This window comes from Acipenser ruthenus, chromosome 27, assembly GCF_902713425.1.
Source record: "Acipenser ruthenus chromosome 27, fAciRut3.2 maternal haplotype, whole genome shotgun sequence".
Lineage (NCBI taxonomy): Eukaryota > Metazoa > Chordata > Actinopteri > Acipenseriformes > Acipenseridae > Acipenser > Acipenser ruthenus.
Window position 1 is genome coordinate 19,520,060 of NC_081215.1, and position 14,227 is coordinate 19,534,286.

The 14,227-nt window shown below is 36.1% G+C and overlaps 1 protein-coding gene across 2 annotated transcripts in view; it reads left to right on the top strand.

Moving 5' to 3' along the window:
* The window catches only part of LOC117432376 (ATP-binding cassette sub-family C member 8-like), a 50,838-nt gene that overhangs the window by 11,509 nt on the left and 25,102 nt on the right, over positions 1-14,227 (top strand). For both annotated transcript variants that reach the window (XM_034054227.3, XM_034054228.3), the window contains exons 7-15: positions 1,202-1,390; positions 3,967-4,131; positions 4,765-4,920; positions 8,111-8,245; positions 8,708-8,870; positions 10,584-10,624; positions 11,246-11,391; positions 13,640-13,748; positions 13,993-14,103. In XM_034054227.3, coding sequence (XP_033910118.1) covers positions 1,202-1,390; positions 3,967-4,131; positions 4,765-4,920; positions 8,111-8,245; positions 8,708-8,870; positions 10,584-10,624; positions 11,246-11,391; positions 13,640-13,748; positions 13,993-14,103 — 1,215 coding nt within the window. The remainder of the gene's footprint in view (positions 1-1,201; positions 1,391-3,966; positions 4,132-4,764; positions 4,921-8,110; positions 8,246-8,707; positions 8,871-10,583; positions 10,625-11,245; positions 11,392-13,639; positions 13,749-13,992; positions 14,104-14,227) is intronic.

The following is a 14,227-nucleotide window of genomic DNA, read 5'->3' on the forward strand; positions in this document are numbered from 1 at the left end:
ACCTTTCAAGACAGTCTGTGGTTTTGAAAGGAAATAAACTGCCGTACAGTAAAACATGAGCTGCATAATGGGTACACAAGTTAGAGTCAAACATATTTTCCATTGTGTAATAAGGTCAAAAAGATGTAACTGACTTCCATTCACTGGGAATAAAGTGACTTTTTAACCTCAATAGGGTTTAAACAAAACATTCATGGGAATCATTACTGTAGAGGCAAGAAGTCCTTTGGGTGAAGGGCTGTTCCTACAGTATATCCTGTTTCAGAAGTAAACATGATAACATTTATATCAAACTAATGGAAATGAGGTGGTGCTTCAACACAACATTACACACAAAGAAACCCTTTATAACAAGAATACTGTATTCTTTCAAATGTCATGCAATAGATGAATACTGTGTTTTCCCTAACAATGTACGATGCCCAAGGTGTGATCTGTAATTAATATACCTGCCATTGACAAAGGTACATTAAACATGCAATAAGACATCATCATCTTGAACCTTGGTATCACTCACATTTCTTTATCATTTCCTTCAGATTTGTATTAAGAGAGTTGTACTGGAGTGCAATGTAATGTTGCATCACAATACTACACTGTCTGAGAAGTTAGACTAGATGTCGGAAATAGCAAGGTTTTGCAAACCTTTAAAATGTATTTTGTAGGTAAGTGGTGTTAAAGGGGAATTTGAGTAATATACCAGGGTCTTCAATAAAAACATCCATTGTGGAGGTCATTGGGGTTGAGTATAAATAATGAGAATTACTAAGGCAGCTAATATTCAGCATGGGGACAAGTCGAGTAATAATGGACAAGTCCTTTGAGTCAATTCATACTAATTGATTTCTATTCTATTGTCCACACTGCAATGAATGAGATTTTGGCAGCATAGTGGAAATGCACTTCCCAAACATGAAACAGATGTCTGCAATCGAATTAGAAAACTCCCAATGAATCTAAAGAATTCCATGAATTCTGAGTATCCTTAAACTTGTAGTATCCTTAAACCTGTAGATGCAAGTCTAGCAGAGAACCGCTATTACCAGATTCTAGAGTGAGCAATTCATCTAACTGACACTTTGTTGTGCTGCTTTTTCTTAAATCTCTCCACCTCATTGAAAACTAAGAGAATTGTCTATAAAGTGTTCTGCAAGATTCACTCTATAACAAATTACCTGGATGTTTTCCTTCCTCTTAACAGACAAAGGGTTCCAGTTCTCCTCAGGGATCGAAATCCATTTGGTGTGCAATGCGGCATGCCTTCGGGAAGCCCCTGGTCCTTAGCATCACATTCCGGTTTCTGGCTGATCTGCTGGGCTTTGCAGGGCCGCTGTGCATCTCTGGAATTGTTCACCATCTCAGCAAGGAGAACAAGACCTTCCTCCCTCCGGTAGGTTTCTGATCGGTGCTCATTTAAACTGTGGTCCCGAGAAAACTCCTGGATGAAAACCATGGCCACAGAGATCAGACAACAATCATGTATCAAATTAGGTGTAGATATGTCATTACTAGGGACACACAGTCATCCTAATGTAAAAGTGAATTATTAATTAATTATTAGTAATTAGAAATTCTGAGTGGCTTCTAACTAAAGCTATTTTTTTAATGATGGAGAAAGATTAATGTATTCAATAATACAACTAACATGTTCATCATCTTATAATTCTATTGATTATGAAAATGGCCACGTATGGGGTTTGCCAAACGATATTTAAATAATATGGAATTTAAAATAGAGAAAATAGTTATAATTTAGTAACTCTGATTACATGCACTTGGTACACAATTCTGTGATTGTGAAGATGTAAGTACATGCATTTACAGCTGGTTTCACAGACCCTGATTAGCGCTAATTTTGAACTAACTAATGTTAATTTAGGCAAGGAAGTTCAAGACTAGTGCTAATCTGGGTCTATGACACCAGCCGTAAGTTATTTTCATAATAATTTAATTTTATGTAAGTGCATGTCCTAAATAATGACAAAATGACTCCATAACTTGATGATAATACCTTAACCATGCAGTTTGTAAACCATCTGGAGTTAAAATTGGTGAACAGTTAGGTCCACTATGAGAAAGAGGAATAGTCAAAGATGTGGCATTGTTATAGTTTATTAATTCCATAATATGGTCAGGAATATTCTTTGTGTGGTCACTGTGGGGAACAGAAGCAGCACTAGTGTGAAGATATACTAACTAATGCTACTACACAGCAAGGAATTTCATACCACAGAGGTGAAATGTTCATTAATATTTAATAAGAGTGATGGCTTTCAGTTGGGTCTTATGTTCATAGATCCAGGCTATTTTTAGGTTTCATCCTACATGAAAACCCCATGGAATACAATACCAGCAACAAGCAAACATTAATGGAAGTGCAATATTATTTCAAAGGGCATGTTGTCGTTAAAGGAAAACTCTGACATACATTATTATTATTATTATTTATTTCTTAGCAGACGCCCTTATCCAGGGCGACTAACAATCGTAAGCAAAAACATTTCAAGCATTACAATACAAGTATACATACATACAATTTGCAGTTATCTGTAGTAGCTTTCGTCAAAGTAATTTTTAAACCTTATTTTGCTTTATTTCCATGCTTAAAATACCTATCAGCTGTAACTGGTATTCCTACCCAGATAAAGAGGCATTAACACATAACCCTAATCGTCTTCTGGTAATCATCCCTGGTCATTTTGTTCAGCCCTAGTCAAACATTGCTTTCTTCTGATGCCAGTCTCTTCTCCACAATTATGATTGTCCCTGATAATTTGGTTCAGTCTTACTCAAACTTTCCTTTCTTCTTTTGCCAGTCTTTTCCATACAATGGGATAATGATCTTTCAGTCACTTCTGAAGCTTTCAATTGTGATTAATTGCCATGAAGTTGTTTTTCTTTAGTTTATGGCTTTTTTGCTGTATTGCATTCTTTTGTACTGTAGGTGTATTGTAGCGTAATTAACTAAGCTGGATTGAAGGGGTTATGAATTTGTCTATATTTTATAATTAATTTAATAAAGTCACACCTGATTAACTTTCCCTTATCCCACACAAACCACCCCACCACAGACTCATTAGCCATAACATACACCTAAATGTCTGAACCTGCAGATTATACTGTATGCTTAAGTTACAACATCACTATTGCAGTTACATAGCATCACAATGATAGTGTGTCCTGTCGCATGGCAGTGTATGTCTGGGTCATGTTTTCTCTTTAAACAGATAAACAATGCAGCCCCTGGTCAATACTGGGTCATTGTGATAGGAACCAGCAGCACTGCATTTTTGCAACCACACTCCATGATCCCGTGATTACAATATGAAATTCCAAAATCAAATAACAAAAATGTGTTTTCTTAACTTTTGCTTCTTTTTGGGTTATACATAAACATTTCACTAACTAACAGATTTTTTGCTACAGCAAGTACATTGCAGTCCATGGCCTGTTTGATAAAACCTGGTTAACACCCTATCTTTTTAGAACTGCACAGAACCTTATACTGAATACTAATGAACAATACCTTGTTAAACTTAACGATCCAAGAGATGCACACAACTTTTGTCCAGTCCATTCACACTAACAGGGGAAGACTGGCAGTTACACTGTAAAAAGCAAATACCAGTATATACAACACCTTGCTTGTTTGACTGTCTGATGTCTTTCTTTCTTCCAATTTTTGATAACACATCAAATATGTAATTCGCTTTACTCTGTTACACCATGTAAATGATAATTCTACAAGCTCCTTCTGACTGCTTTGAAATGGACTTGCTCCAATCTGAGGTTTGCTATGCAACTTCCAGTATGGGTCAAGATATGTCTGGTTTATTTATGATTACGTATTGTATAGGAATTGTGATCAGAGTATTAAACAGTTAAAATAGGTGATGGTTAATGGTTAGCAAGTGACGTCTTAATTCATGTTTCATATTGTTTGTCTCCCTGTTGGTTGTGTTGCAGGTGAAATTGCTGGGGGTTTATTTCATTTCCTCCCAAGAGTTCCTAGCCAATGCTTATGTTCTGGCTGTCCTTCTGTTCTTTGCCCTTCTCCTTCAAAGGACATTTCTCCAGGCATCCTATTATGTGGCAATCGAAACTGGAATTAATCTGAGAGGAGCAATACAGGTACTATTGTTTTTTCTAAATTGTTTACAGTCCTTATGTCTCACCATTCCTTTCTTACAGTGCAAAGTAAATACAGATCAGCATCCCAGAGGAAATAATCCTGGTACCAAATGTTATTTTATACTTAAAAAATAATGAAATCTATGTCATACTCATTATCTTGAATAGCGGAGGATGGGGGATTAATGTGTATTTCGTCATAGGAATCTTGTAAAGGTTTACCTCAATTTATGCACACAAATCTGTCCTTAACACAAAGGTGATTGGAAGTACTGTAATGTTTACTGAAGCTGACAAAAAGGTTAGCAGGCACAATTAAATACATCTATAGGGGATGTATTTTGTTTCCTCCTACCGCTATAAATGTACGCAGCAAAAATGTTACCTAAAGACAATTGCCTTTTTGTTAGCTTTAGTTTAGCATTACAATAAATACATTTGAATATTGTTTTTAGCAGAAATACCTGAAATAATTATATTGAGCATATATAATATTTTGTAAATGACTGCTTTTGTTAAGTTAATAAACATGAAACACAGTTAATAACAAGTAAAATAAATACACAAATATAATTTTGTATTTGAACTAAAAATACATTCATGACTTCATATTCCCTTACTTTTTTTTTCCAGACAAAAATTTACAATAAAATAATGCGCCTCTGCACTTCGAATATGTCTATGGGAGAGATGACAGTGGGGCAGATTTGCAATCTGGTTGCCATAGACACAAACCAGCTGATGTGGTTCTTTTTCCTTTGTCCTAACCTTTGGGCCATGCCAGTACAAGTAAGAGAAATGTCTTGATTCATATTTTAGACATCAAAGAGACCGTTCTCCAGCCAGCTGCTTACATTTCTGTTTTGTGTATTGGAAACTTGGATTCACTGCTCTGAAATGGGATCTAACAGCCCTATATTATAAAGTGTAGAAGCTTGCTGATCCTGTGATAGGTATTGCAGTGATTGAACATGATCTAAGAAGAGTGTTGCTGTGTGGTCCACTTAATTACAGGACACCAGGAGTGCAGCAAAAAAAATCAATTGAATTATGTCTGAAAAGATGAGCAATACTGACTGCTTTCTAACTAAAGCTATATTTATTTTTAAACGATGGAGAAAACATGTCATTCTGCTGTACAAGACTAATGTATGCAATAATACTGTATGACATGTTCAGCATCTGATATTTCTATTAATTATGAAAAAAGCCATGTATGGTTGTTGAAATACTTTAAATATGTTTTCCAATAATATGGAATTTAAAATAGAGAAATAGAATGCATGATAAATCTAGATTGATGCTTGATAGATGTTGAGTTTATTTAATAGTCTAGAATAGTTACATGCGTACAAAACAATATTTAACATTTTAAAACAGACACACAAAGGAACATCTACGGAATGTCTGCTCCTCCCATGATTTGACTCGAATGAGGAAGAATGTTCAGCCACAGTACTTCCCAGTTCAGAATCTGCAACAGTTGTTTAGGTTAACATATTAATGGAAAGAGCCAAGTTGGGATGAACAGAACACAAATAAAATGGGGTTTACATTAGGTTGCTGTTGGATTTATACCAGAGATTGATGTATTAGTATTTGTTTAAATATTATAATAAGGCATTTCCCAAGCCAAGATATCAATCTTTCATTTGTTTGCATGCTATTTGATACACAGGGTGGAAATAACCTATTATGGCAAGAGGATGATGCTTCCTGGATTACTGTCAATCAAGTGCTATCAATATCGTTTAGGGGGCTAATTATATATTGTCTATATTTATTTGATATATTGCTTATGAATGCCTTTCTGCTTTTGATATTAAGGGCACCTGAAACCCTAGCTACAATGCTGGAAATATATGCACTATTAATCACTGAGCTTTGCTTAAATGAAATCAGTCCATAAGTAACCAGCCCTTTTCCTAGAAGGATATAAATGGAATTCCATGTTCACATTGTTAAGAATGATGTATTGAATTGAGTGTTACAGCAATATACAAATGCAGTTGCGATACAGACTGTTATTATTGAAGCTATAGGTGCAAGTCCATGTCATCTCAATGTATCAAAGTCTTAAAAGTAAATGATAGGCACAGAACTGCACTTTCATGTGTGGAGGTATTAACAAACCACCCTAAAATGTCTGAACCAGATTTTTCACAAACCGTATTTCAGTGTATTTTAACTGTTTGTATTAATGTGAATACGTAAATCAATAAAGCACCCCGGAGGGGAAGCACCAGAAGACTAAATAAAGAGTTAAATAGCAGGCATATTAGGATCCCTCACTGTTTAGATCATTAAAATAGACCCCGATATCAGAAAGGTCACGCAAGATTCTCTTGTTTTCATTCTCCTCCAAACTAAATGGATAGACACTCAGATGTGATAGCCTTGCTGGTTCCCTGTGGAATTATATCAAGCAAACACATTGCAGTCCCAATACGCTAGCACTTCATGGTCATTCCAGCTGTTAATACTGGCCATCTTTTATTAAAAGAGCATTCAATTGACAATAATGATACATCAATTCACTCCACTCTGGACATTTACAGCTTTAGGACCGGATACCTCTGTTCTGTTTCTAGCTTGGTAGTGTTGTTACAGTTGAGTGTTCTCATCAGAAATGCAACTGAGATACTGAAATTCAGCTGGTGAAGAACATTTGAAATTGTATAAGATTTAGTATTTAATCATCCCACTTCATCTGCCTACTGACAGATAAATCTAATGGAGTTTCTGGACATCTTGAGTTGTTTAATAATGGGGATTAAAACCCATCTCAGTAACTCAGGAAAAAGACAAAAAAGAAAAACCAGACAGGAGAGACAAGCTATGATCTACTAACGAGTGTAGGGAAATGCCAATTGTTTTGTATTTATTTTGCATTTTATGTAGACACCACGTATAATAAAGCTGTAGCATGGGGTCCTTCAAAACCTCTGCAGATCTGTGATCAGATCCTACCTTCGTATGTTATTCAACCAATATATATGCCATCTTAAATCATTTTCGAGACGTGTTTGATCTTTAATTTAATATTATACAAATCAACACACAACTGTATATTTCTTGAAAGCTGTGGATCCCCGCTGCCAAAGAACAAAAAAAAGAAAGTCATGAACTTAAAAGCACGACTGGAGCTGATGTAATAATACATCTGTAACGTGCAGCTCAGGACATGTATGGTTAGCGGTCTGCAAGCATGTTCGGTGGGACAGGTGGCTCATGAAGGAGACGTGCTGCAAGCGCAGGTTACTCACAGACAGCGTAACAGCATCATCCTTCATAAGAGCAATCATTTGAGGAGCTGCAATAAATCATCTAGAAAAATAAGGGTAGAGTTGAGACATTCAAGGTCACTGATTAAAGTATTCAAAGCCTAACATTTTTATTGCACCCACAGAAATACAGTGTATAACAATTATTCTGTATTTATTTTGTGTGGAATAAATACCAAGCATAAAACCCCATGCTACTTTAAAAAAGCAATCTGTTGAAATGCTTGCTATATTTAGTGAATGGTGTGGAATGGAGACTTATTCAAAGGTCTGCTTTACCAAACGATCTTCAAAGTAATGACTTAGAGACGAGCTAAAGTACTGGTAGATATGTCCTCACGCGCTCATAGCCGTCAAGAGGCCACCAATTAAAAAGCAAAATAAAAATGACTACTCTGAAATGTACACTGATCTTTCACTGATTACAGGAGACTGTAATATTTTGTAGCTATTAATTCCACCGTATACAGTAACTATCAAGGTCCTCCAGTTTGGGATTAAACCTGTTATTTATGGCACTGCTATCCTTTAGCGACTTCAAGGAAAATAACCAAATTACAACAACTTTGAAGATAGCTGCATGGATGTTTTCTTTCCGAAAGCATTTTTTTAATTATTATTATAGTACTTACTGTAAATGATGAATACTATTGATAAGATGTCATGTAACTTAGATTTTTCCAATTCTGTTCCAGATTGTTGTGGGAGTGATACTCCTGTACTACCTCCTTGGTATTAGTGCCTTAATTGGAGCAACAGTGATTGCAGTACTTGCACCTGTACAGTATTTTGTGGCTACAAAACTGTCCCAAGCTCAAAAAAGCACTTTAGTGAGTACAACATATTTCTTTCTTTCTTTCTTTCTTTCTTTCTTTCTTTATCTGTTTGATTTGCTTTCAATTTAAAGGAACCATATTGCACATTAAGGGCTTTTGAAACAGTTTTAGTTTGTATTAATACTGTTAATTGTTTTCTATGACAATAACAGAATATACTAAATGAGCTCAGTGAAACTCAGGCTGCACTTCTGAGTCTCTGCACCACAAGGTGGCACAAGAAAAATACTGAGTATGGGATGCAGAAGTACAGAGCAAGACCCAATACATTGTTTAGACTATATTCATGGTTCAGCCTGTTGCCGTTGGTGGTCCAGTGGGTTCCCCATTGGATTCCATCACTGTTTAGATTGACAAATAGACCCCATGGCTCTACTCTGTATTTCATAGTGTTTTCTTTTGGTTTGAACCCTGTAAAGTTGACCTCAATAAATAACAGCCATGTCTGTTTTTCAGGAGTATTCCAATGAACGTTTGAAGAAAACCACTGAGCTCCTGCGGGGGATCAAACTCCTGAAGCTTTACGCTTGGGAGCACATTTTCCACGATAGTGTTGAGGAGACGCGACAAAAGGAGATGACCAGTCTCAAGGCTTTCGCTCTTTACACCTCCATTTCCAGTGAGTACAGCCTTGAGCAATACATTGGTAACCATTTTCAATCTGAGATTCTGTTTTAAATGCCCATTCATGTATGCTGCCTGAAAGTAATTTTAAAGCTGTTACCATGACTTCAAATTAGATCAATTAAATAAAAGGAAATAAGCCAGGCGATCATTGCTTTGAACACCCAGATAAAATAAAAAGCAAAAATCCAGTATCTTGTAGCCTCATTGTTGCCTGTTGCATTTTATTAACACTTTACATTTTACAAGACTTGTATCTATTGGTAACTGTAGCCCAGTGTACTAAAGACAGATCTATTGGATATTTTCCAATTGACTTTGGGGTCCTGGATAAGGTATCAGTCTAATGTTATGTCCAAATAAAGAGAACTTATAATAGCAGGTCGAGGTAATCAAATAAAATGCATAATATTAATACTAATACATAGCATTTTATAGAACAGTAATGTGTAAATGTATAGGATTAGGAAGTATAGAACATTAAGTGTATAACAGTCTGTAATTTGCTGTAGCCTGGAAACACAATGAAGCTTGCTTACAATCATAATGTGTGTGCATGTGTGTGTGCGTGTGCGTGTGCGTGTGTGTGTGTGTGTGAAAGTAGGTTTGGGAAAATGTTTGATTTTTTATCACTTGAGATTATACTGCTGAAATTGTAATCATGTAAAGTATGAGTTTATCTGTTTGGGAATCACATCTGTTTGGATAACTGGTAACATATATTCTTACAATTGAACCTATAAATATGCACACAAATATCTACTGAGCAATATTACAAAAAGCACAATATTCTAATGAAATTGATAGTTTAACAGTGTTACCAGTGTGTGCTTCATTTAATGCTGTCTATATCTTTGTAATAGAAAACAAACAAAGCAACATGCTTAATAACCTTATTAATTAGTACTTTCATCAGGTTTTTTTTTACAATGCCTCTCTATGTGGTTAACTACTGTAGATAACATTTTCCCTGCAGTAGTTTGTTAATATTCTATATAACTCAATTACCCTTTCAATATAAAGTTCTCAACCCAATGAAGTTTCTTGATTAAGACTGCCCTTTTCTCTCAGAGACAGATCATAATTACACCCAAATCACAGGCTGAAGTCACAGGGATATTGAACTGCCCTTAACCCCCCCTCCTCCCCAGCAGCTGTCACATAAGCCTGAAATGACAGCTGTAATTGATACCCACATCAAGTCTTTATTGAACTCCATCAAGTCTCAGTAAACACCTCACAAGCACATTTCTGTTTGAGCCAACTGCTGTCTGCTCATTGGTGGAAACATCTCTTATCTTATCAAGACTAGATATGCTACTCAGCAACCATGGCAAGTGAAATACCAGACCATTCCTGTTGGCTTAAAAGAAGCCATCAAATGGACTCAAAACACTCATAAACTGTGCTGGAAGTTTAATCTTATCTTGTTCCAGTGATTTGATTTCCTACGCCAATCGTATTACTCCGAAGACAGAAAGACAGGTTTATTGCCATGATAGGAACTTTAATTTCCAGAAGCTCTGGAAGGATTTTTCTTATTGAATTATACATTAAGGGTGCTGCTATTTTTTTTTTTTTTTTTTTTAAAGAATAGATACTTAATCTAAATTAAAATTAATTTAAACAATTGTCCGAGATACTGTTCCCATTCTCTTTAGAAATTACCAAGCTCAGTTGGCAATAAGTATGTGTCTTCTCATTGCAGTCTTCATGAATGCAGCTATACCCATTGCAGCAGTGCTGACTGTAAGTATAACTGGTAGTAATGTGTCTCTACCCTCAGGCTTACAGCAAATGCACTAACATTATAGTCAACACTCATTAAATGTATTGGCCTATAACTATAGTACGTCATATTAACTATACTGTAGACTTACATATCTTAGCAAGATCTGGTGTACAGAACTGTATTATATAACAGTATGCTTTTTGTTCCTTATACATACAGTAACTAGATTTCAAAACCCTATGAGATGTATGTCATAAAAAAGGATTAAGGAAAACCCTATCTGGGCAATTTGCTTAATAAAATCACATTGCATTAAGCTGAGGACTGGGAACCAATGCTGACGTAGTCTAGCTGTAACCCAGAGTGTATAGGAAAGGCTAGGAAAGTGACAATGATGTGCTGACATTCAGATGTGGTATCCTTGGTAAACTGTCTAACAGATATCTTTGTATATAAAAGTATGTAAAAAGAAAGGACTAACAGTACTATTTAGTACCTATTTAGATCCGTCACCCTCTATATATTAACAATAGGATCTGCTGTCATTTAACTTAAATGCATCACAAGAGCAAATATGCAGACAAACGATAATACAAAAACCATGGCAATAAAAAGGCAATCGTTTTGCATTTTTGCAGACGTTTGTGGTCCATGCTCACCTGTCTGAGGATGCTGACCTCTCACCAGCTGTAGCCTTTGCCTCGCTCTCCCTGTTCCACATCTTGGTCACTCCCCTGTTTCTGCTTTCCAGCGTGGTGCGCTCAACTGTCAAAGCCCTGGTCAGGTAGGTCAAAGTTTACTATTTTTTGCAATGCAAATTATTTTTAGGGAAGTGTTTTTCAGTTTACATATCCATCACTGAGCTGTTGGTTCAAACCGTGTTTAATACTTAACTATGGTACACATACAGCAGGAATCCATCCATTCTTTATTTCTAGTTTAGAATCATTAGCATTTTTTCCCATCCATTTAATGGTCTCTGGCACCACAAGATCTAGGAAGGTCTAAAAGGTTTTGATTTAACAATAGTTTCTATGATCATTTTATATATTGTTTTCCTAATACATTTAAAGTGTACATTTCATGGTACACTTCATTTGATTTTCACTGACCCTAATCATTTAGGTCTGCATTCATTTTATGTAATTTTTTTTAATATTCAGAAATTATTCATTGGGGTATTTGAGTGCAACTTGATTGCTGGATCGTGTTTTATGAATTCATGATCCACGCATGTTTTACTTGCAGTTTCTGAGGTGCAGAAGAGCAATATTGTCAGGTTTAACAAGGGCTGCAGAATCTGGATCTCGCTTGCTTTACAATGTGCTAATAACTTCTAATAAGAAAAAGGGAATGCACTTCAATACTATTTCACTTTCTAATGAACGATACCCTTTTCACACTACCTAAATATTGTCTACGTCATGTTTTGTAAATTGTGAATGAAGTGAATTGTTATCACATGGTTTATTTTTGTAGTCTGAGCAGGGTCTCTGTGGAATTGAGATCTCTAGTAAATCATCTTGAGCCAGACATCGGGTGACACCATTTCTCTTAAATAATGTGGCCTACTTTTTACAGTCCTTAAAATATATTAAGGTTTTCCATTCACTTAAGGGGGAACACTATATAGTAGTGGTTGAATTTCTTGTAAGCATTAACATGGTACATGGTCTTGTTCTTGAATATACAGAGCTCCTGAAGTCCCAGACTGGCTGCTGGTTTATTTCACTTATATCACACAATTAATTCATAACCATCTGTTGGGTGGAAAAACAAGGCAATTGTAAAAGTAAATGGAGCCTAAAGCCACAGCATTAACCACAATAGTTTCTACTCATACCACTCTATCAGAGCAGATTCAATAACACCCAGGCAGCTTCCTGTAGCGTTATGAGCAGTAATGTGTATTCCTGCTCAATTGACAGAACACTTAATAAGGTAATTCTCTAACCGGAGACTCATTTTTTCTTATCTATAATTATATTTTAATGAATAGGAATACTGGAACATAAATAAAGGTTATTCCGATATAATGACCATCTTTGTTCTTCCAAAATGGCTAAAGCAGTTTGAGCAATTTTGGCAAATGTTTGGGTCTTTGAAACATTTCATCCACAATATGGTGGTTGCTAAGCAACTTTAAAATAAAGCTGTGCCATTTAACCTTTAACATACAAGGCATTGTCTCCCATTGAATAATGACAAAAATGACCATATGGCCACTATATCGATAAAGGGTCATTATGTGTTGCCATGGGGTTGCAGCGGGAAACCAGGATTAATAACAACACAATTGGCAATTCTAAATTGGGGAGACAAATGGGGTAAAAATCATTGGCAAAGATTAAATTAAAATAAATAAATAAATAAATAAATAAATAAACAAGACATTGAGAAAGACTTAAAGTAGAAACACTTGTCATTGATTTAAAAAGGTTCATTTTAGTGTTACTAGTCAGTTGGTTGGTACGTCAGGCTGTACAGTACATACAGAACTCTGCGCAGACAGTAGTCTCTGAATCTCCGCGAGCTGGTTGACAGCACACAGCCTGCATGCTTGAGTGGACAGTCATGACAAGATGTGCATATTCCATATGCTACTGATATTACACCAGCTGCCACCATTGGCTATGAAGAATATATCCTATTTTACTGTTGCTTCATTACGCAGCAAACAGTATCAAAATCTGGTGAAAAGGCTGTTGTCTTGAGGTATTTGTTTTCAGTTTTTAGAAGTTAACTAAGTAACAGCTTTAATGTGTTTGACATTAAAATAACTGGTTACCACCTCAAATGTACATTTACTACATTATAATTAAAAGGTGTTTTTATTCAGTTATCTTTTATTTACAGTTAATTATATGTGCAGCACTACATTTCTCAAAAGATAGATCTGAGGATAGCATCTAGACTATTAGTTTAACTATTAGCTTTTATTAACTGCCCGTTTGCTTCTTGACTTATATTACCATTTACATTATGTCTTGATGAGGTGAACTAATACAAGGACGTTTCTCTCTCACCCTCAGTGTGCAGAAATTGAGCGAGTTCTTCTCTAGTGAAGAGATTGGAGAGGAGCACGAGTACAAGGCCGCTGTGCAGCTGAGCTCTGGCAGCCACACCAAATACCAGGCCGTTGTGAGTAAAAGCAGAGCTTTCCAGTCAGGCCCCAGCTGTTTAATCCCTCATACATTCCTTTAGAGGCGTGACAATAATCTTCTCACTTCCTGCTGTCTTCAGAACATTATTACCAGTAATCGTGGCAGGAGCCCAAATCCAGTGTAATGCTGTATTTGGAGTAATAAGCTAGGATTTCTTTGTTTGGTTGCCGCTTGTTTAACAATCCTTTGACACCCTTCTTTTTGGTCCCGTTCCCACACAGCCCCTAAAAGTTGTTAACCGCAAACGGCCTGCTCGGGAAGACTGGAGCAGTTACAGCTCCCAAAGAGAGACAGAGAAGGAGACATCAGTGGAAGAGGATGTTTGTATCAAGGTGAAAGAACAGTCTATATTACCCAACACTCTGGCTTTTAAAACCAAACTGCTGAATAGAACTTGGGTGGTAAAGCATGTTAACGGTAGTTAATTCTAGAGCCAATGTATTGTAAGAATTTAAA